At 44.9% G+C, this 21,268-nt stretch overlaps 2 protein-coding genes across 2 annotated transcripts; both read left to right on the top strand.

The window, feature by feature from the left end:
* The first annotated feature begins 3,258 nt into the window (after positions 1 to 3,258).
* otos2 (otospiralin 2) lies at positions 3,259 to 4,873 on the top strand. Its single transcript, XM_030781758.1, has 3 exons — positions 3,259 to 3,325; positions 4,235 to 4,252; positions 4,689 to 4,873. Exons 1-3 carry the CDS (start codon positions 3,259 to 3,261, stop codon positions 4,871 to 4,873), a joined length of 270 nt encoding a protein of 89 aa, XP_030637618.1.
* A 5,727-nt stretch (positions 4,874 to 10,600) lies between these two features.
* ecrg4b (ECRG4 augurin precursor b) lies at positions 10,601 to 14,206 on the top strand. The gene is made up of 4 exons (XM_030783313.1): positions 10,601 to 10,670; positions 11,381 to 11,428; positions 12,523 to 12,686; positions 14,057 to 14,206. Exons 1-4 carry the CDS (start codon positions 10,601 to 10,603, stop codon positions 14,204 to 14,206), a joined length of 432 nt encoding a protein of 143 aa, XP_030639173.1.
* Positions 14,207 to 21,268: the final 7,062 nt, after the last annotated feature.

Raw genomic sequence — 21,268 nt, 5'->3', positions numbered from 1 at the left:
CATACAACCAAATGTGCCACCCACATATTTCTTATATAGTACATATATGTATTCTCATTTTCCACCTACAGAAGTCACAGATTTACAGAGAGACACTGTATTTAGCCTATTGTGAACACTGATAATTAGGTTATAAAGAAATATCCTTTTTTTCCCCCCCATTGGTCATGTCTGTGGTTTACCAAGAAGAGTTTTTCTGTTTTGTTGTTCTTTTTTTCTTGCTCCAACATTTAATTTTCACAGCAATTTTTATAAAGGTAAGACATGTATGAATGTTCTTGAAGCTTTGTTATTTAAATTTGTTTCCTCTGTGTATCTATTTAAAAAGAGAAAGTTAAGGACAGACACAATGGAAAGACACTGTATCGACAACAGATGTGTTGAGAGTTGGAATACGTTTTGTTCAATAATAAAACACAAAAATCAAACAAAAAATATTTTGCAGAATAATTTGTTCTGGTTCGGAATTATGTGTAGCCCCCCCCCCCCCACGATATAAGCTTAAGAAACATTAAAAAGACATACGTGTGTGTCCTCCCAGGCTGGTTCCACGGGGCCTCTGTGTCCTGAGCCAGCAGGGGGCGCTATGAAAATCGAGTGAAACGGCTCTCGAGCCCATCAGCTTGTGTCACACTGGTTTGAGTTAGGGGGCTCCTGGGTGCCCCTGCAATGCTGAACTGGGCGATTGCTGTCTTCCAGAAGGAGAACACCACCCAGTCAACCACAGGGTCTTTGGTTTCAATCTCAGGTTTGGTGGTGCTCTGTCACTGTGTCCTTTGACTGAAGGGTCTGAACTCCAGAAACCTGTGATTCACCCAAACATAGTGAAAACTGGATGTTGTACTGGATGAGAATATAGGCTAAGTGTAAATAAATGTGAACGCAAGAGTTTGCAATCTCGTTTTCAGTCTGAAATTAAACTAATTCTGAGATTAGAGAAACACTGAGTGTGTCACAGGGAACTCTAGCTTTAATAGTATGTGCTATGTGTATGTGTCTTTAATGACTTACCTAAAGGCAGTGAGAGAAGCACCATTTTACAAAGAAAAGCCATGGGGTTTGAAAAGTCAGTTATGTGAATACTGTTTCACCTTTCTGCGTGCGAGAATTCGCTGACGTGCTTTTCCCATTTAAAAGTGTGATGACTACAATTGAAACCCGAGAGGTTCAGTACAGTAGTTCTGCAGGACTGGACTAGAGCAATATTGCTATAGTTCAGCCAGACATCCACTAGGTGGCAGCCAACCAACAAGGACAGTATTTTGAGTTGAGCTGGCATTCTGATGTAACCGATCAGAATCGGAGCGTTCTGATGGCAACGGGTTACTATCGTGTTTGCCAGGTCAGCTCCTGAAGGGCTACAGCTCTGGACACTTCAGGTCTCTCCTGCTTTTACACACCACATTCAGCACATTAAGTGTTTGATAATTAACTGATGAATTATACCTACCAGGTGTGTTACAGCATAGTGCGTTTCAAATATTTGAAACGCACAGAGTTGTGATCTTGCAGAAGCAGCAATCGGAGACACTTGGTTAGATAATTTCGCGCTAGGGATAACTAATCCGCCCTAAAGTCCCGAACAGCCACGGTGTGTTCTTCATTAGCGTTATTAGGGGAAGGGACCGAGTAACTGATCTCATGTCTGCCACGGTAAGAAGAAAGCAGCCGAAGCGCCTAATTTTTGAACACGCAGAGAGAGAGAGAGAGAGAGAGAGACCGCCCGAATTTTTGTGCTAGCTTTTGGAATGACCCTAAAACTGGCTCTTGACATAACCTGAGAGTTACATTTCTGCCTTCCGGGATGATATGATCTTTCATCCCCAAAATACACACACACACACACACACACACTCGTGCATTCATCTGTTTAGTGCGTGATTTAAAATCACAGTTGGTCATGCTGTTCCTGACCTAAAGCTACAGATGCATGGATACGTGACATATGTTTTTCGTTTAACTGAACTGAAAATAAAGAAGTTTAAAAAAAAGTATACAGAGCCCCAAGCTCGAGCAAACAGGAAAACGTCAAACATTTGGTGAAAAAGAGATGACTTTAAACTGCATGTGAGGTCTGTGAGCTGCAAGGACTTTTCAAACTTTAACTTGGACAGGCAATGTAAAGTCATTGATTTGACTAAATTAATTATATGTTACAAAATAAATGTGTTTATTGAAACTTAAAACCTGAATAATAAATATTTTCCCGACTGAGTCAAGGGACTGAGTTGATACAATGCGCTGAAATAAAAAGTTGACCATTTTCAAAGTGTACCATGACGAATGAGTTTGTTTAAAATGAACTTAGATTTCGAATGGGGGGTCGAGTAAACCCATTGCAAACTCGACAAACTGAATTCGAGCAGTTTCTGTGAATGAACTTGTGATGTTGATCTTGCTAAAACGTTTTCTCTCCTTCTTCTTCTTAACAGCTGTTGCCATCATGACTTAGATGTACGTAAGACTTTCAACGACCCCCCCTTTCTCCTTCATGCTGTCTCAAACTTTCTCTCCAAGGCCTGAGAGAAATCCGTCTGCCCTAGTTCATATTTGGTTTCATGACCACCTACCAGAAGACATAACCTACACAACCACAGAAATGTTAGGGCGAGCCGTACCACGGTGATTTTTTTTCTTCTTGCAGTTCAGCGCAGAAATGGTAACTACGAAAGCTCGCACGTTTATTACAAGTCGGTTTATTACAGTCTCTCTTGAGAATGAGATTCATTGAGGCCCAGATAACGGGTGTTCGGTCTCTGCATGGCCTTCGGCTTAAGCCGAAATGAATTCACAACGCGTCTTTTCAGACGATCGGCGTGCAAGTTGGATGTGTGAAACTCGTGAGTAAATAAGAGAAGGAAAGTCGTGGCGTATAGGTAAAGTATGACATACGTAGTAACCACGTTAAAAGTAAACATTACATTCCGAAGTGAAGCCTCTTCTCTGCTCTTGGATGAGGGTTTTTGAAAGAGACGCGAAACGCACGCAGAGAAGGAGAGATCATAATTAAACGCAGGTAACCACAGACTGGGGAGAAAAAAGCCTTCTTGTCATCACTACAAAATCTCTTTTTAAAGAACTGTAGGGTACTGTGCTGTGTGTAAAATCTTCTGAGCCTGGTTTTACATTGGCTTATTTCCAATAACGTATTCTTATTCTTAAAATGTTGGAGATGTTACGAAATACATCTGCTTAATCGTGGTTTCTTAAAAATTCCAGTTAAAACGGTTTGTCTACAGCAGTTGAGTATCCGCCACTATGACTCGCCTTTGCTTCTCGATGGTATTGCTAAGTACTCTCCTGCTCGGACTCGTCAGTTTTACAGGTACGTAGGCCTCTCTATTTCCAGCACTGAAAAAGTAATCTCCATTACCATCAGACGCTTGTGAGTGTTGAGGGAGATAAACAATCGTTTTAAAATATGTTTTTTTGGCTCCCTTGTTTGCGAAAGCTTTGTTCATCTCGGTTCCAGTGGAGTTGGAGTTGAAAAGGTCAAGATTTTGTGCTGCTGTAGCTGTAGACGAAGCTAATCCCGACTCGTTTTTCTCTCTCTTTTGCTTGCACAATACAGAAATACCTACCATAACGAATAGAGCCATTGTATGTAGCCTTCTGTGAAAACAACTGTGCCATAGCCCTCCTTAATCTTAACCTTTACGGTTTCAGGACTCATTCGTCACAAAGGAGACGAAACATACAGGTGCCAAGTCCGTGAACCTGTTTCTAAACGTCTATAAGCCTAAATGTCCGAAACTAAGTGGAATTAATAGCCTCCCTTGTCAGAGGCCGAAATAACTAGCGGATGAATGTCGGTGCTTAAATGTCAGCGGAGCTGAGGTGCACAGAAATCAGTGTTCTTCTCCAGCTGGTCGTGCGAGTGTTTGTGTATGCGGTGGTGTGTATGTATTTGAGAGAGAAAGAGGGCGAGAGCGAGAGATGTGAGAGTTTAAGAGAAGATATACCGGAGCCTTTGATAACTGAACCTTTTAAAAGGGTACCAAGGCACACATTCTTACTAATTATGGGCTGTAGTATTTTGAATTTCACCACTGACGATTCGCACCCACACACCTGCTGAAATGTTTAACCAGAGCTGACAGTTTTAAACAGAAATTGTATAAATCTTCCCCCAATCTTCTCCATAATTTGAATTGTCCTTTATGTTTGGCTGCAATACAAACAATGCTTTTTTTTCTTTTTTAACGTTTTGTGTTTTTTTTTTTCCTATCCCTAGGTGCTGAAGAGAGAGAAGGTGAGTCATTATAAAATGAATAAATAAATAAAAACAGGAATACAGCACAAGCTAAACAGCTTGTTCTCAGCTCTGTCTGTTAACACCGTACCTTTAGCATGTCTTTAACTGTGTTAGACAGAGAGCTTGGGGAACTCTTAACAGGAAAGTGTGGTAGCTACGCTGCAGACTTACAATGTATTTACAATGGGGGAAAAAAAAAAAAAAAAACAAAACATGACCTGAGATTCATTAATTAGTTGGGTTGTTTATCTCAGGACTCGTCATTTCTACGATTGGCTGCCTCTTTCTGCGCACAATTTCCATCCTTACATTAATTGGTTGACCCATGACCTCTTATCACACACACTCTCTCTCTTTCTCCCTCTCTCTCTCTCTCTCACACACACTCTCTCTCACCGCACACTTATTTTTTCATACTTTGATTACTTTCCAGCGGAGGGCCGTGAGACACGTAGCGTACCAAACTGGGCTCTGACTTCGTCCGATTTTTTCGCTTGGGTTGAGGAGCTGCGTTCGCACGCCGGCTACGATAAAATCGAGGAGCTCGCCCGAACCTTCTGGGCTCATTTCCCGTCCGCCAGTCGCCTTGGATACGACCCCCCGGCCCCCGAGGAGTGAAAGAGTCGAAGACCTGGCGACGCAAACGCGACGCAAACCAACATACGCGACACAGAAACCCCACAGCGCTCCAGATACGCCACGCTGATGCTAACGTGCCTCTGAAATGTCTTTGATAAAATTAACTGCTCAGTAAAGAGGGAGAAACATAAGGGAATAAACATCTCGTCGTAAATCATGACGTTGTTGAATATTTCATTACATTCTGACGGGAGAGATGGTCTGTCCAAAAATCTGACTGAAACCTGGGTAATTTTAGGAGGTGCAGGAGAAATGAACTCTGGGTAGTTTTAGGAGGTGCAGGAGAAATGAACTCTGGGTAGTTTTAGGAGGTGCAGGAGAAATCAGCGCTGGGTAGTTCCAGGGGTGTTTCATGTTGGATAGGAAATGCCCTTGCAGGTCTACATGCCAATGTTCACACCTCTTACCGGTCATCTGTGTCATCTGAGTTACCATGTTTAAATGGCGTGTGTGATAGAAAAGCACCCGACAGAGTCATCATATTCTGATGATGAAGATGACAATGGTGACAGACCAAAAGTAAAGCCAAGAGTTCGGGAGTACAGCGTTTTGGCCCGTTTGGAGGTGGAGTGTGTGTGGGCGAGATAGAGTGATTCAGACAAACGAAATGTGTGAAACTGTCGAGCTGTGTGAGAGGGGGCGAGGAGGGAAAAGTCCGAAAAGGAAGATGGCGGATGAGTGTACCTCTCTACATGCCCTGTGCCCTACAGGCTCTGTGTCTGAGACGGTGTGGAGTGCAGATGTCTGACTCAAGGGCAGGAATTTAGCCTCAGGGTCGCACGAAAGAGTGAGAGAGAGAGAGAGAGAGAGAGAGAAAGAGAGAGAGACTCACTTTTCTGTCCCTCTGCACACTACCCTGACCTCAGGCAATTTACAGACACACACCAACTCCGAACCTCTGTGCGCAGGTGTGTGTGTGTGTGTGTGTGTGCGTGTGCGTGAGAGAGAAAGGCATTTCAGAGCTTTCCTATCTCCACTCTCTGCACTCTGTCTGTAGGTATGTGTTTACTTTAGCAAAACCTCTGTCCACCTCAAGATGTTTCCCATCCATCAGCCCAGTTTGCAAATCGGCAAGACCAAGTGTAAACAGTTTAGCCGTTCTGGCAGGTTTAGGGTCGTCATCACCTGGGATAAATAATCTTTGATGGGTAACCACGACAACCTGAGATCAACAGGCTGTTTTGCTCTAAACAGCCTCAAGCAGCACAATGATCCTCTTCAAGTTCCTTTTTTTTTTGTCTAGAAAGTGTCTGGAAAGTTCTCTAGGAACTGAGAACAATGCAAACGCAAACTAATCTCCTTAAAGGAAGCAAATCTCCAAGTGGAAAACTGTACTTACATAATGTGTACACAGCCAACAGCTGGTGCTGAGCCTGATGCTTCTCTAAAATAGCTGAGTAGTTATTATTTTCTGTTGGCATAATATTCAAGATGGGACAAAATACCTCCGTTCAGAAGGAGAGGATTACTGGTATAAACAGTAGTTTGTGAAGAAGGCTTTTGACCCAGACAAATCTGCATGTTTCAGCCTTTTGACCTGTGTCAGAGGGTCGTTTTTCTCAGGTAAACTTTCGTATACAGGAACACATTTAATAATCAGCTAATCACGCACGAAAATGTATCAAAAGAAATACAGTTCTCAAACTGGTCGTTAATTACTTTAAGCAGCATCACAACATTAAGTATGGGAAAAAAAAAAAAAAAAGGTTTGCGAACAAAATTATATATTACTTTAGACATGACTCCAGACAATCGCCAGCTAGATCAGCAACGGCGCTGAATGATCAGATTCTGTCATGAATTTACATAATGAAAACCTCCTGTGTCGATGTGTGATGCAACGGTTATGTTTATGAACGGTATGGTAAGGCAGAGAATGAAAAAGAGTTGATTTTCACATTTTGGCATTTTCTCAAGAGCACGCTGAACACCAGTTAACACGAATAACAAACATATGGAAACTTTCATAAGGCTAATGAATTTCTTTAGTAATCAATGTCCTTTCTGTCCTTTTCCTGCTTTCAGTTCTCATCCAGTCTGTGGGGTTACGTATAGAGCAATGATAAACAAAAAAATCATTTCAAGGCATAGCCATCTCTTTCTGACGTCAATAAAATTGAACTGTTTTCCCTGCAAATATAATGAGAGGCATATGCCTTCGGAGATTAACGAGGTTAGCGCCTTCCTCCGTAAAAAACGTCTGCTCGTTGACTTCCTCTTCAGCCTGTCTTTAATTATGTCTCCATGTTCATGTCTTAGACACGTGTATGTGCACTTTAGGATTTCAATAAAGAATTTTACTGTCAAAGTCAGTAGATATTCAGACTTAATGCGCTTATGCACTGGGACCTCTGCATCTGTTCACACCTGAAACATACACCACTTCTCTCTCTCTCTCTCTCTCTCTCTCTCTCTCTCTCTCTCACTCACAAAGACACAGGGTCGCCCCCTTGTATTTGCAGCCTGACGTTACTACCCCCCACCACACACACACACACACATACACTCTGAATTTGCTACTCTATGCTTGTAACCTGCAGTAATTACTTACTGCTCGCTCTCTCTCTCACCTCCATGATGACTCATTCTGCCCCTCTCTCTTGCCCTAACACACGCATGCACACACACACACATATATATATATATATGTACTGAATGGGATGGAGAGCTGCCACTTTGTGCTCCTCTCTGTGCGAGGGGGCAGTGTATGACTCCTCTCTGTACGAGGGGGCAGGGAGCAGTGTATGACTCCTCTCTGTACGAGGGGGCAGGGGGCAGTGTATGACTCCTCTCTGTGCGAGGGGGCAGGGGGCAGTGTATGACTCCTCTCTGTGCGAGGGGGCAGGTGGCAGTGTATGACTCCTCTCTGTGCGAGGGGGCAGGGGGCAGTGTATAACTCCTCTCTGTATGAGGGCGCAGGGGGCAGTGTATAACTCCTCTCTGTATGAGGGCGCAGGGGGCAGTGTATGACTCCTCTCTGTATGAGGGGGCAGGGGGCAGTGTATGACTCCCCTCTGTGCGAGGGGGCAGGGGGCAGTGTATAACTCCTCTCTGTATGAGGGCGCAGGGGGCAGTGTATAACTCCTCTCTGTATGAGGGCGCAGGGGGCAGTGTATGACTCCTCTCTGTGTGAGGGGGCAGTGTATGACTCCTCTCTGTGCGAGGGGGCAGGGGGCAGTGTATGACTCCTCTCTGTGCAAGGGGGCAGGGGGCAGTGTATGACTCCTCTCTGTATGAGGGCGCAGGGGGCAGTGTATGACTCCTCTCTGTGCAAGGGGGCAGTGTATGACTCCTCTCTGTGTGAGGGGGCAGTGTATGACTCCTCTCTGTGTGAGGGGGCAGGGGGCAGTGTATGACTCCTCTCTGTGTGAGGGGGCAGTGTATGACTCCTCTCTGTGCAAGGGGGCAGTGTATGACTCCTCTCTGTGTGAGGGGGCAGTGTATAACTCCTCTCTGTGTGAGGGCGCAGGGGGCAGTGTATAACTCCTCTCTGTGTGAGGGCGCAGGGGGCAGTGTATAACTCCTCTCTGTGCGAGGGCGCAGGGGGCAGTGTATAACTCCTCTCTGTATGAGGGCGCAGGGGGCAGTGTATGACTCCTCTCTGTGCGAGGGCGCAGGGGGCAGTGTATGACTCCTCTCTGTGCGAGGGCGCAGGGGGCAGTGTATGACTCCTCTCTGTGTGAGGGCGCAGGGGGCAGTGTATGACTCCTCTCTGTACGAGGGGGCAGGGGGCAGTGTATGACTCCTCTCTGTGCGAGGGGGCAGGGGGCAGTGTATGACTCCTCTCTGTACGAGGGGGCAGTGTATGACTCCTCTCTGTATGAGGGCGCAGGGGGCAGTGTATGACTCCTCTCTGTATGAGGGCGCAGGGGGCAGTGTATAACTCCTCTCTGTGCGAGGGCGCAGGGGGCAGTGTATAACTCCTCTCTGTATGAGGGCGCAGGGGGCAGTGTATGACTCCTCTCTGTGCGAGGGCGCAGGGGGCAGTGTATGACTCCTCTCTGTATGAGGGCGCAGGGGGCAGTGTATGACTCCTCTCTGTGCGAGGGCGCAGGGGGCAGTGTATGACTCCTCTCTGTGCGAGGGCGCAGGGGGCAGTGTATGACTCCTCTCTGTATGAGGGCGCAGGGGGCAGTGTATGACTCCTCTCTGTATGAGGGCGCAGGGGGCAGTGTATGACTCCTCTCTGTATGAGGGGGCAGAGGGCAGTGTATGACTCCTCTCTGTGCAAGGGGGCAGGGGGCAGTGTATGACTCCTCTCTGTGCGAGGGCGCAGGGGGCAGTGTATGACTCCTCTCTGTGCGAGGGCGCAGGGGGCAGTGTATGACTCCTCTCTGTATGAGGGCGCAGGGGGCAGTGTATGACTCCTCTCTGTATGAGGGCGCAGGGGGCAGTGTATGACTCCTCTCTGTATGAGGGGGCAAGGGGCAGTGTATAACTCCTCTCTGTATGAGGGCGCAGGGGGCAGTGTATAACTCCTCTCTGTACGAGGGCGCAGGGGGCAGTGTATAACTCCTCTCTGTACGAGGGCGCAGGGGGCAGTGTATGACTCCTCTCTGTACGAGGGCGCAGGGGGCAGTGTATAACTCCTCTCTGTATGAGGGCGCAGGGGGCAGTGTATGACTCGATGTTTGAGTCCATGACTGAAGGCATACAGTGTCACTTCAAAGCCAGGAGCAGGAAATTGAGTTAAAACAGCAGAAGAGGCAGAAGAGCTTTTGATTTGTTTGTTACATGTTGAGAAACATCTGTTTCCCCCTCAAGTTATTTTCGCTCCTTCTGCTATAGAAATATGCCTTCGACGAAGAAAAAAGCAATGTCTCACAGCCATGTTCCATAAATAGGACTCCAGATTCCTCATGAATGCTTTGATACTGATACGTTTCAAAAATAATTTAATTACAACATCCAAATGCTGTGTTTAAAATCTTATACCCCTGAGAGGAACAACATTTAGTTTAGATTTCTCTGTTTGTTGACCATGTATCAGTGAAGTGTCCTTTTCTCCAAAAAAAAAAAAAAGAAAAGAAAACAAAACAAAACAAAAAAACAAACAAAAAAAGAAAAAAACAAAAAAACAAAATGCAAAATGTTGGTAAGCCAGTAGAAATGCAATAAAACTTTATTGTTCACTAAATTTGTCACATTTCATTATTGTTAGAGTTTTCATCCCTTTTTTTGGCAATGTGTGTCCTGTGCTCTGTGTCATGTCATTAGGAGTTGTATAGAGTTTTGTTTGCTTTTTTTTTTTTTTTTATTTACTCTGTTGGTGTAAGCTTGTGGTAATTTCAGTACACAGCAAGTTTGCTTCTTAAAACTGAGGTGCCTGCAGAAGTGTGAAGCTTTTTTCCAAAATTTGCAGACCCACGAGCGTTTCCTGACTGATTTTCCTCAAAACACGCGAACAGAAGCAGGCTATTTGCACTACACTGACTGGGTCCAGGAGACAGGCCGGCGTGTGAAGCCAAGCAAACGTGTCCAGTGCACAGACCACGGCGTTTCACTGCTGGAGGACAGACCCGTCTCTGTTTAAGCCGTAGCTTGACGCCGGGCGCATTCCTACGCGAGCGCTAGCAGGCCTTTTCCAGCAGGAATGTTTGCGAGGCGGTTCGTCCTGAGGGAGTCTCTTTTTCTTTTTCTTTTTCTCCGTTTCACTCTTGCCTGATCCACTCCGCCACGGGACAGAACTGCTCCTGCCTGAACGCCATGGCTTTCCGTAACCCCTGCCTGAAGCTCCTGGTCTTGCTCTCTGCCCTCGTCCTCTGCGCTCTCTCAGGTACGTCCCAGCCGGCTTGTGTGTTAGTGAATATTGGAAATCCATGAGGAATGGCTGAGGTGTGGAGAGGAATGTGACCAGCTGGAGTGCCATGATGCTGGAGTTAGTAGATTGCGGACTTTTGTTGGTTCTTGAGATCCTTGTGTGAAAAACAAACTTCTGTGCATGTTGAAAGAGCCCATGATATGTTTTGGTAAAGAGGCCTTTGGGTTGAAGGTCAGACTGGACTGTTTACTGACGTTCTGTTCCCACCAACACTTGAGAGAGAGAGAGAGAGAGAGAACTCTCCTCCAAACTCCAGACAATAAACTAGAATATTTATTGACTTAAGTTTGTTGGTTACATATTTTAAACATTTTCTTTATGCAGAACGGAGCCCTTTTCCATTCTTTTACCTTAACGACTTAAAACTGCTCTTCAGTTTACGTTTACAAAACGTCGTTACTTGTTAGAAAGACATAATTATTAACGCCATTATAATTTTCTAATACGAGCGAAAGAAAAAATAAACGAGAGGAAACCCATTCCTGGATTGTTAACTAACGGTTAAATGGAAAGCATTCTGACATATGTGAACTGCTCTGGGACATAATAGAAACGTTTGCCAAAGTTTCTTTCACAAGTGTATTATTACTTCTACACTGACGGTGAAGCTTATCTGTCTTTTCAGAGACGGTCTAACTGTCCGGTGTTTGTTCTTTCTGTTCCAGGGAGCTCGAGCCAGAGCAAACTGCACAAACTACTGACGAAAAGGGAAGGTACGGCATTCTAAACGCAATATTCCGATTGATCACATATTTAGCGGCGGATACATTTTTGTTTCCCAAATGGTAACGGCATCAGCTATCATACTTAGAAATGCACCGTTGTTTCATAAATCTTTGAATACAGAGTCTTACTCTCCTCTGTGATCCTTCAAATGCGCCTACTAAATTACCCATCGGGCTTTGGCCTCCGGGGCGCGAGCGTGACGGATGACTGACAGCGTTTTGCGAGTGTGTATCTGTGATCGTTATTGATGGCTGATATTTATAAACCTCAGTTACTTTGCCTCGAGGCCTTGGATTGGAGGTCAGAATCAGTCTGTGTCACTGTCAGGGGAAGATAATTGGACGCCGGAGCTGTCTGTTAATTTTATGCGCCCGCGGGGTATTAAGCTTACGTTATGGGTTTAAAGTCATAGTCCGTGTGATGTCCTGCTGTTTGTGTTGTCCAATTAAGTTAATGATACTCACCCGCTGATTGCTGCCCCTTGTTTTAAATTCTTTCCTAATGAGTTTAGTTTAGTTTGTTCTTTTCAGTTGTTTATGATTGTGTTTGAGATTTTTGTTTTGAAATTGTGGAACTGTCGCGAGGAGTTGATGGACACCCCAAAGCTCTGAATTTAAAAATGGGAGAGTATTTGTTCTTCTCTGTTCCCACTGCTCAGTTAATCAATCAAACTGCTGGGCTTTCCCTAATGTCTTTAAAGAATTTAGCTATGGCCAGAATCAAGGGTAAAGCAAATTTGTTTTTTGATATACCGTCTGCCTGTCTGTCTGTGTCTCTGTCTGCCTGTGTGCCTTCCTGTCTGTCTGTCTAACTCTCTGTCTGTGTGCCTGTCTGTCTGTCTATCTATCTCTCTGTCCGTGTGCTTGTCCGTCTGTCTATCTCTCTGTCTGTCTTTGTGCCTGTCTATCTCTCTGTCTGTCTGCCTGTCTAACTCTCTGTCTGTGTGCCTGTATGTCTATCTATCTCACCGTCTGTGTGCTTGTCTGTCTGTCTATCTCTCTGTCTGTCTGTGTGCCTGTCTATCTCTCTGTCTGTCTGTGTGCCTGTCTATCTCTCTGTCTGTCTGCCTGTCTGTCTGTAGCTGTGGCAGGGACTAAGCCAGTGTCAGAGGTGAGCCTCCAGAGGGCCAAGGCGGAGGAATTCCTGTCGTCCCAGCGCAGGCTGAAGAGAAATGTGTGGGACCGCAGCCGCCCTGACGTCCAGCAGTGGATCATTCAGTTCATGTATATGGGATATGACGAGGCTGTAAGCAGACCCTTCTCCTTTCGTCCTCTGCTTCTTCCAGTCTGTCTGTCTGTCTGTCTCTCTGTTTGTCTCTCTCTCTTTCTGTCTATTTCTCTCCTTTCCTCACTTTTTCTTCTGTCTCTGTTTCTTTTTCTTCCAACGCCATAGCCTCTCCTCTTCTCACAGTCTCTCCTTTTCATCCTCTCAAGGTCGTCTGGATTCCTGCAGCAAACTTCTGCTTTTCAGCTAAATCTCAACCGTATTACTCTCTCCTGTAATGCCTAAGAAATATAAGGCAAAAAAAAAGCAAACATGCCACTGAGTCATTTATTTACATATAATAACTTACCCGGCAGTGTCACAGTGGCCTTGGTGCTACTTGTGTCCATGTTACGGAGTTCCATGATAAATATATCGGTGACAATGAGAGGCATATTAGACACTTGTCTGAAACGGCTGTTTTTTTCGTCTGTGGAAACATGAGTGTAATTAAGTTAAGCAGAGTGTTAGTCCCCGCAGGTGGAAAGCCAGAGTGGTGTAAAAACAACGCTGGCCTTGGGCGTGTCTAATTACTGACACCGCTGTTTTATGGAGCTGCCAGACACGCGTGGACTGGCCCTTACAGCACAGCATCACTCTCACCTGTGGCCAGCTAAGGCTCAGCTGTGTGTGTGTGTGCGTGTGTGTGTGTGTGAGAGAGAGAGAGAGAGAGAGAGAGAGAGGGAGCGAGAGAGGGAGAGAGCGAGAGGAAGGGAGAGAGAGAGAGAGAGAGAGAGAGAGCGAGGGAGGGAGAGAGAGTGAGAGAGCGGGAGGGAGGGAGAGAGAGGGAGAGAGAGAGAGGGAGGGTGATAGAGAGAGAGAGGGAGGGTGATAGAGAGAGAGAGGGAGGGAGAGAGAGAGGGAGGGAGGGAGAGAGAGAGAGGGAGGGTGATAGAGAGAGAGAGGGAGGGAGAGAGGGAAAGAGGGAGGGAGAGAGCGAGAGTGCACGCTGTCTCAGGTTCAGAAACGTGTGACTGTTTTCAAACATTACGGTGCTGGTCCTGGCTGTATCGCTGTGTTTGGACTGCACAGTACAGAAATCTCATCAGTCAATGTTTACATTACCTTTATAATCCTCCCTCTCTTTAGAGAAAAAAAGAGTTATTGTTATGAATTATTTACATACATATTATTTTATCACAGACCGAACATCCTCGAGCTTTTTGAAGATCTTCTGGCAGTATCTTGATCCAATCATCTGCACGAAAAAAAAAGAAAAAAAAAATCCTTTTTAAATCCCCTTTTAATAAAACCCCTCCCCCCCCTGCAATGTCCTTATTTTGATTTAATATAACAATCGGCATTTTATATGTACCCATCAAACGTATTTATACCTCCTTGTTTATGGACAGAGGCTGGAGGCTGATCTTTCCTATTGGATGGACCATTCTAGAACGAACGACCAAGGCCGGCAACATCATTACGACGAGAACGCTCCCATTGGCCCTCAAGACCCCAGCTCCTATCGCCATGGCGCCAACGTCAATTACGACTACTATTAGGTCTTATCTGCGGCGCCTTCTGAGAACTGGTCAAGCAAAGACTCGACATTTCTCCCGTTTTTTTTTGGTTGTTGTTATTGTTTTTGTTGTTGTTGTTGTTGTTGGTGTTGTTAATGTGCATATCTTGGCCATTTCTTGTCAAAATCAGCACGAATTCTTGTTTGTGGATAAAAGATGAATGCGGTGGAGAGTTTGACGGTGTTCATTCTGGGTGTCGTACAGTCAACGGCTTTTCTCTGAATAAAAAGTGAATCACACTGATAACCTCGTATTTGTCTTCTGTATATGATATCTACATTATTTTTCTTTTTAACTCTCCTCTTCTCTTCCCTCTTATTCTTCATTTCTTTTCTTCCTGTGTCTGTCATTATCTTGTGCTTGGGTTGTGGATCCTCAACAAGAGCTGATTGCTATTCAGAACTCAACGCTGGTGTGATGCTTAATGCATTCTCTTCTCTCAGGGAGGCTGAACAACCAGAGAGAGAGAGAGAGATGAACAGATAAAGGTACATTTTCATTTAGATTCACATACGTGTCAATACATTCGTGTCACTATGTTCCCAGGTCGATCTGGTCCACACATGACCTACACGTGTCAACATACTTCATGTATATATGAATGTAATTTAAATGTGAGGTGCTTTTGCAGAGGAAGGGGACACAGGGGAATGTTACAGCTGGGCTAGACTGCACTTGGCTGGGCTGGACTAGACAGGGCTGAGCCCCTTGTTCAGTGGAGTGAACCATGTTCGCATGATAAGGCTGATTTATACTTCTGCGTCAAATCTGTGCCGTGGGTACGCCGTAGGTTCTGCGTAGCCGCGTATCCTACGCCAGGGATTTTCAACCTGTGGGGCCTGCCCTCTTTGAGGGGGGGGGGGGGGGTGCAGGCTTCTGGGGGTGCAAGATTAGGAGATTTTAGGGGCAAACCGACAAGTACAATGAAAAGGGGGTGAGGAAGGCGCAAGTTCAGACGTAGACAATGGGGGGGGGGGGGGGGGGGGGGGGTGTGCATGTCAAAGAAGGTTGCAAACCCCTGCCTGACGCACACCTCTACACATCTACACATCGCGGCGACGCACGGCGAGGCAGACTGCAACAACTGTGATTGGACCAAATCGAGGAGAGGTCAACCGGGGAAGTCCGTAAATATGTACATTTGTACAAATCCTCCTCTCCACATTACAAAGACTGCCAGATGGCAGCAAATTCATGAAAAGTGATTTCTACAAACATTGGTTTGGACGTCGAGGAGATTTAAAATTTGAAAATGAACATGTTAAGTATATCTACTCTTTTTTTTTCGTTCGTAGGAGGAGTTTAAAACTTAAAGTGTAGACGAAATTTCAAAATTACGTGAATTAGGTAGGCTATCCATTAAATCCGCCGCCATTCTCCGCGCATTCACGCCTGGTGGGGCTCGAGCGGCACACAATATGTTGAGTCTCCTTTTTTATTTACCTTTTTTTGCACACCTGCTGCTGCACTTTTATTTATGTTTCGTGTTCATAAAATGAAAAAGTGATATTTTCACTGGCGATTGCGCTTTTTTTTGAGGGGGGGGGGTGGGGGTCTTGCTTAGGGTGCTAAAATGGCCAGAAATGCCACTGATTGTGAGTCTCGAAAAGAAAACGATACTGTTGACCAAAAAAGGGGGGCAGGGCATCCCCAACGGAAATGCCGAAACATTAAAGCCGGTGAACGCAGAATGACATCAGAAACAGGTCGCTTTTTTGGAATGTCCCTGAAAAACGTAGTGATGCTAACGGCTCCAGGAGCCCAATTACATAACATACAAACACTTAATCCAGTTTTCTATTGCCTCTCCCATCGAGTAAGCTTAAGGCGTCAGAGCCAGGGGGGAAACTCTTTTTGACTATTTGACCCAACAGCAAAAAATCTCATGGGACATCCAAGATACTTGGCTTCAGAGAGTAGAGCAACACGCCAACCAGAAGTTACCACATATCTGTTCGTTCAAAATCCCCTGGAGAACAGACAGGCCAAAGAAACGCAGCTGTTTTTTTTAAAACCCTCTTCGCTCGTTTGGCTTGGTGACACTTCATGCTAGTCCTTGTTATTTCTCCGGTTGGCTTAACAGCCTGTTTGGGATTCCGATCAACCTCGGGCATTGGGGGACCAATTTTCCTGGGTGAGTCACGGTATTTGATATTCATCCAGGCGATCCGTTTTTTTTCTTTTTCTTTTTTTTTTTTGTTTCAGACAGATACTACTCGAACAACACGCGTTGCATGTAATCAAGCGGGAGGCTCTTCATGTCAACAGCCCGCGGAGAGACTCGGTAAGATTAGGCTTGACATACCATTTCACCCTTTCACAGTGCCAGGTGTCGCGCGTGACAACCTGCTCTCTCGCTCTGCGTCGCACGGCTTCATCGTGTATTTTCATGCCTCTCGAGGCGATGGTTAAGGGTTTTTTTTCTTTCTCTCTGCGTTTCCTGAAATGAATAAACCTTTGCCAGTCCCGTGTGTCTTTCTTTTACTATTCCGTGTTTGTTCCCGCATCAGACACAACCGTAGGCTCTGTTAAAACGACACGTGAAACAGGAATTCAGGCGTGAAACAGGAATTCAGTGAACGCGCAGGTGCAGGTTCGACAACCTACAAATGAGCAAAAACCGATCACTCGTTTTGAATTTTGATCTTCTGTGTCACTCACTGTCTATTTCAGAAATGTAAACATTCTTGGCTCCATTTTGCCAATCATATTCAAGACTAAAAGTGCATTAAAAATTATTTAACAGCCCATTAAGTAACAAGGAGTAACAAATAATCAAGGACAACGTTTTCACTGCTAGTAACAATTACAAATTCAACTGAAGGGATGCTGCCCCCCCCCTTGTTTAAATGACATACAGAATGAGAGGGGGGGGGGGTTCTGGGTTGACAATTAATGTAGGGGAACTCATTTAATAAGTACGCCAGCCACAATCAAGTGTTTAATAAAAACTACAGATGTGATAATGAGTCTTTTTATTACCCACTGCTGCTACGCTGTGGAAGAAACCCCCCCCCCCAAAAAACTCATGACTCAGCACCTCAAAGTCTGAGGTGCTGAGGTCAAAGCATGGTGTGACCAACCAACAGCAAGAACTCACACTTCTCACATTCCACTGAAAGTCAAGCCGAAATCAACATCAGTAGCTAGACACGGGATGTACGTGACCAGTTCTCACGGGCACCAGTGTGCTGTTACCAGCCATACAGAGACTTCACCAGTAAAAAAAAAAAAACAAAAAAAAACCCTCATCCATTTAAGTAAAATAGGGTTTGGACATTACGTGACAGGTATAGTTTGTGCATTTCAGTGTCTATATGAGTTACACCCCCCTGATTAGACCCCCCACCCCCCCGGACGGCTGCGCTGCGTGGAGGTCGAGACAGAAGACTTGGGAGACTCAGGGATAATTTATTGCCCGGCTTGTTCTGTAATTACTCTCATCTGACCAATATGTAGCTCAGGAGAACAGCAGAGGTTTCCAAGGTTACCAAGGCTGAACCACAGCTTCTTTAAATGTGTGTGTGTGTGTGTGTGTGTATAAGAGAGAGAGACAGACAGATAAACAGACAGACAGACAGAGTGAGAGAGTTTTAAATGGACAAGATATGGTCTCTGCATCTGTTGGCCGGATCTTAAAATTTTACGTAAGCTAACAGTTATTGTTAAGGATCAGAAACTAATATAATAGGTACTGATCCTCAATAAATGTAGTTTTCAAATCAGTCAAACGCAGAAAATAACAAACATTTTCTCATGAATGTTTGTTATTCATGGTAGGATAGTCACCTATGTCTCTTACATTACTAAAAGGAAGAGGTTCGTCCTTTTTGACATTACAAACTCACAATTGCCTCCTTGTAATTCAACATTCGAAGCAATTTTTTTTCCTGACATTTCATTAGACCACTATTTACTAGTGTCTTTGATGTTTGCATGTTCAAATTCAACAGGTACATTAACATGTAGCTTTGAGTGGACTGACCAAGAACCAATAAGCTTCCATTCTGCTCCTGCCTTTGCCCGCCACCCGTGAGAACAAATGAAAACGCAATCCCTGTACCGACCTGTCAGTCATTTTCATTTGGTGATTAAATGTCCAAATAATCCTGCAATGTTATAAAGGCATGTTAAATCTATGTCATTCTAAGCTCATTTTACAATATTGCCAAAAAAAAGTTAAAGTAAGACCACATGTCCAAAGCAGTCAAGTTCCCATTTAAAGTTGATGGGAACAGAGTGAACAGTATATAAAACCAGTATGTTCCCCATTCAACAGGGACCTCTTGCCTTAGGACAATATGTATATATGTGTGTGTATGTGTGTGTGAGAGAGAGAGAGAGAGAGATAGAGAGAGAAGGGGGGGGCATACATTTGATCACATGTAGACATATGTTTGTGTGTTAACTTGCTTATGTATGTGTGTGTCCACTCGTATGTAAATACGTGTGCATGTGTGTTTGTGTGTGTGTGTGAGAGAGAGAGACAGATAGACAAACTGAGAAAGAGGGACAGAGAGGGGGAGAGAACATACAGTTGATCACATGTAGACACGTTTGTGTGCATGCATGCTTATGTATGCCTGTGTCCACTAGTATGTTTTTATGTCTGCATGTGTGTGTGTGTGTGTTGGACTCTAATGGATCAACAGGGCTTGTACAGCCTGGTGTATATGTTTATGTGCGTGTCCGTATGCGTGTCTGCGTATGTGTGTGTGTGTGTGTGTGTGTGTGTGTGTGTACGTTTGTTTGTTTGAGTGTGTGTGTGTGTATGTTGGACTCTAATGGATCAGCAGGGCTTGTACAGCCTGAGCCTCCTCTTATTGCTTTAAAATCCCTCACCCATGTCTCTGCTCAGCATGCTTCTGTCTCTCTCTCTCTCCCTCTCCCCCTCTCTCTCTCTCTCCCTCTCTCTCCCTCTCTCTGGCCGTGAGAACATCCTGTACCTTTGCTGCCTGTAGGAGCCCACTTCTCCTCAAATCAAACCTTTGATGGTTCCTTCTGTAACAGTCTCCTAATGACAATCAGATGGACTGTCTCACACTTACGGCTCATGACAATCTGATGGACTGTCTTACAATTACAGCTCGTGACAATCAAATGGACTGTCTCACAATTACAGCTCGTGACAATCAAATGGACTGTCTCACAATTACAGCTAATGACAATCTGATGGACTGTCTCATTTACAGCTAATGACAATCTGATGGACTGTCTCATTTACAGCTCATGACAATCAGATGGACTGTCTCACACTTACAGCTCATGAAAATCAGATGGACTTTCTCACAATTACAGCTGATGACAATCAGATGGACTTTCTCACAATTACAGCTGATGACAATCAGATGGACTGTCTCACTCTTACAGCTGATGACAATCTGATGGACTGTCTCACACTTACAGCTGATGACAATCTGATGGACTGTCTCACACTTAAAGCTAATGACAATCAGATGGACTTTCTCACAATTACAGCTGATGACAATCAGATGGACTGTCTCACAATTACAGCTAATGAAAATCAGATGGACTGTCTCACACTTACAGCTCATGACAATCAGATGGACTGTCTCACACTTACAGCTCATGAAAATCAGATGGACTGTCTCGAACTTACAGATCATGCCTGCAGGGAAGGACTGAAGAAAAAAAAAAAACATACTCTAACGTTTTCGTCATAGCTTGAAAGGTTTTTCTTCTCTTTAATACTTAATGTCAATCAATTTAATGATAAATCGCCAATAAAACAATCTTACTTCATCTTTATTTAATCTTATTTAATAATTGGTTATGGCTTTGAATCCTTCAAGCCTCTAATTAGCAACGGTATGATTTGACTTGACTCGAAATGACTGCTAAGCAATTCAGCGTCCATCCAAGAAAGGGCAGTAAAGGGCGCGACCCTTTTCAGTGAAAATTCTATCTTTAACGGCGAACGATTCTTCTCAATGATTGCAACAGCCGCGCCTTTACAAGTCACGGTATAGTAATATTATACGTCAACATTCATCTCCTCTGTTGCGGTTCGGTCAGAGTCATCTTAGTGTGTCAGTTACGCCACATCCACACGCATCACTTTTAACGAGCGGCGTGAACTGTTTAACTATACTGTCCCAGGTCTTAAACAACATCGACAAAGTACATACGCGCGACGTCTCTCGAACGCGAAACCCCGTGACACCGTTGACGTCACGTATCCAGGATGAAAGCTTGGCTGGAGGGTGGACTCTCTAGTAGATGCTTGAGACTAACAACTAACAAAAAAAAAAAAAAAGTTCTTGTTGAATGGATCGAGTTTGTTCCCGTGTGTCAAAAACATAAAGAAACTACGTCATTGTTTTACTGCTAGCTGCCCCGCGGTGCCTTGGGACGTACATGTCGATAACTGCTTTGAGAAATCGACTCGCGCATCGACCTTTCCTTATTGCTTCAGGACGATGTTACGTGTGTATCGGTTACACACTAGCTGAGTACACTCTCCACCTCACTGTCGTATTAAAACAGCCTCAGCGTCGAAACGGGAACTCAAAAACCGAGTCCCGGACTCGCTCGGCCGTTCCGTTCGTGTTTCAATCAGTATCAGGCCGCCGCTGATTAAAACAGCGCATTAATCACGTAATCGCTGATTTGCCGAATTGTATGTGGTGGGTTTACCAGAGGACACGGTCAGAAGCTCTTGAAGAAATCCTGATTCGGAGTTTTAACGTCAAGTGATTTAGCAAAATTAGACCTTAGTGCTGATGTGTAGACTGAGACTTGGGAGGCGGTAAAGTAAGTTATAATAATGATAATTTAACACAGTCCCTCCCCTTTTTACCATTATTCTGCTATGAGTGACATAGTCTCCAGCTTGGCACTCCCTCAACCTGCTATCAGACGACCAGTGAGGTCAAAGGTCTGACGCTGGCTCCGGAACGTGGCTGTTTCATGGCGTGGCGTGCTGACCCGTGGTGGCCGGCCATCAGCATGGAACCCACGGGCACCAGGGTACACGCGGGGGCAACGCTTGTGTCTGTCTCTGCTGTGCCGTGGCAGATGTTG

The sequence above is a fragment of the Chanos chanos genome, chromosome 8 (assembly GCF_902362185.1).
Source record: "Chanos chanos chromosome 8, fChaCha1.1, whole genome shotgun sequence".
Classification (NCBI taxonomy): domain Eukaryota; kingdom Metazoa; phylum Chordata; class Actinopteri; order Gonorynchiformes; family Chanidae; genus Chanos; species Chanos chanos.
This window is presented reverse-complemented; position numbering and strand designations above follow the sequence as displayed.

Excerpts from the sequence above, each read along its gene's own strand:
- otos2 (XM_030781758.1), top strand. The coding sequence starts at position 3,259 with ATGACTCGCCTTTGCTTCTCGATGGTATTGCTAAGTACTCTCCTGCTC.
- ecrg4b (XM_030783313.1), top strand. The coding sequence starts at position 10,601 with ATGGCTTTCCGTAACCCCTGCCTGAAGCTCCTGGTCTTGCTCTCTGCC. Across the intron at positions 11,429-12,522 it reads ACTACTGACGAAAAGGGAAG|CTGTGGCAGGGACTAAGCCA; the intron begins GTACGGCATTCT and ends GTCTGTCTGTAG. Across the intron at positions 12,687-14,056 it reads ATATGGGATATGACGAGGCT|AGGCTGGAGGCTGATCTTTC; the intron begins GTAAGCAGACCC and ends GTTTATGGACAG.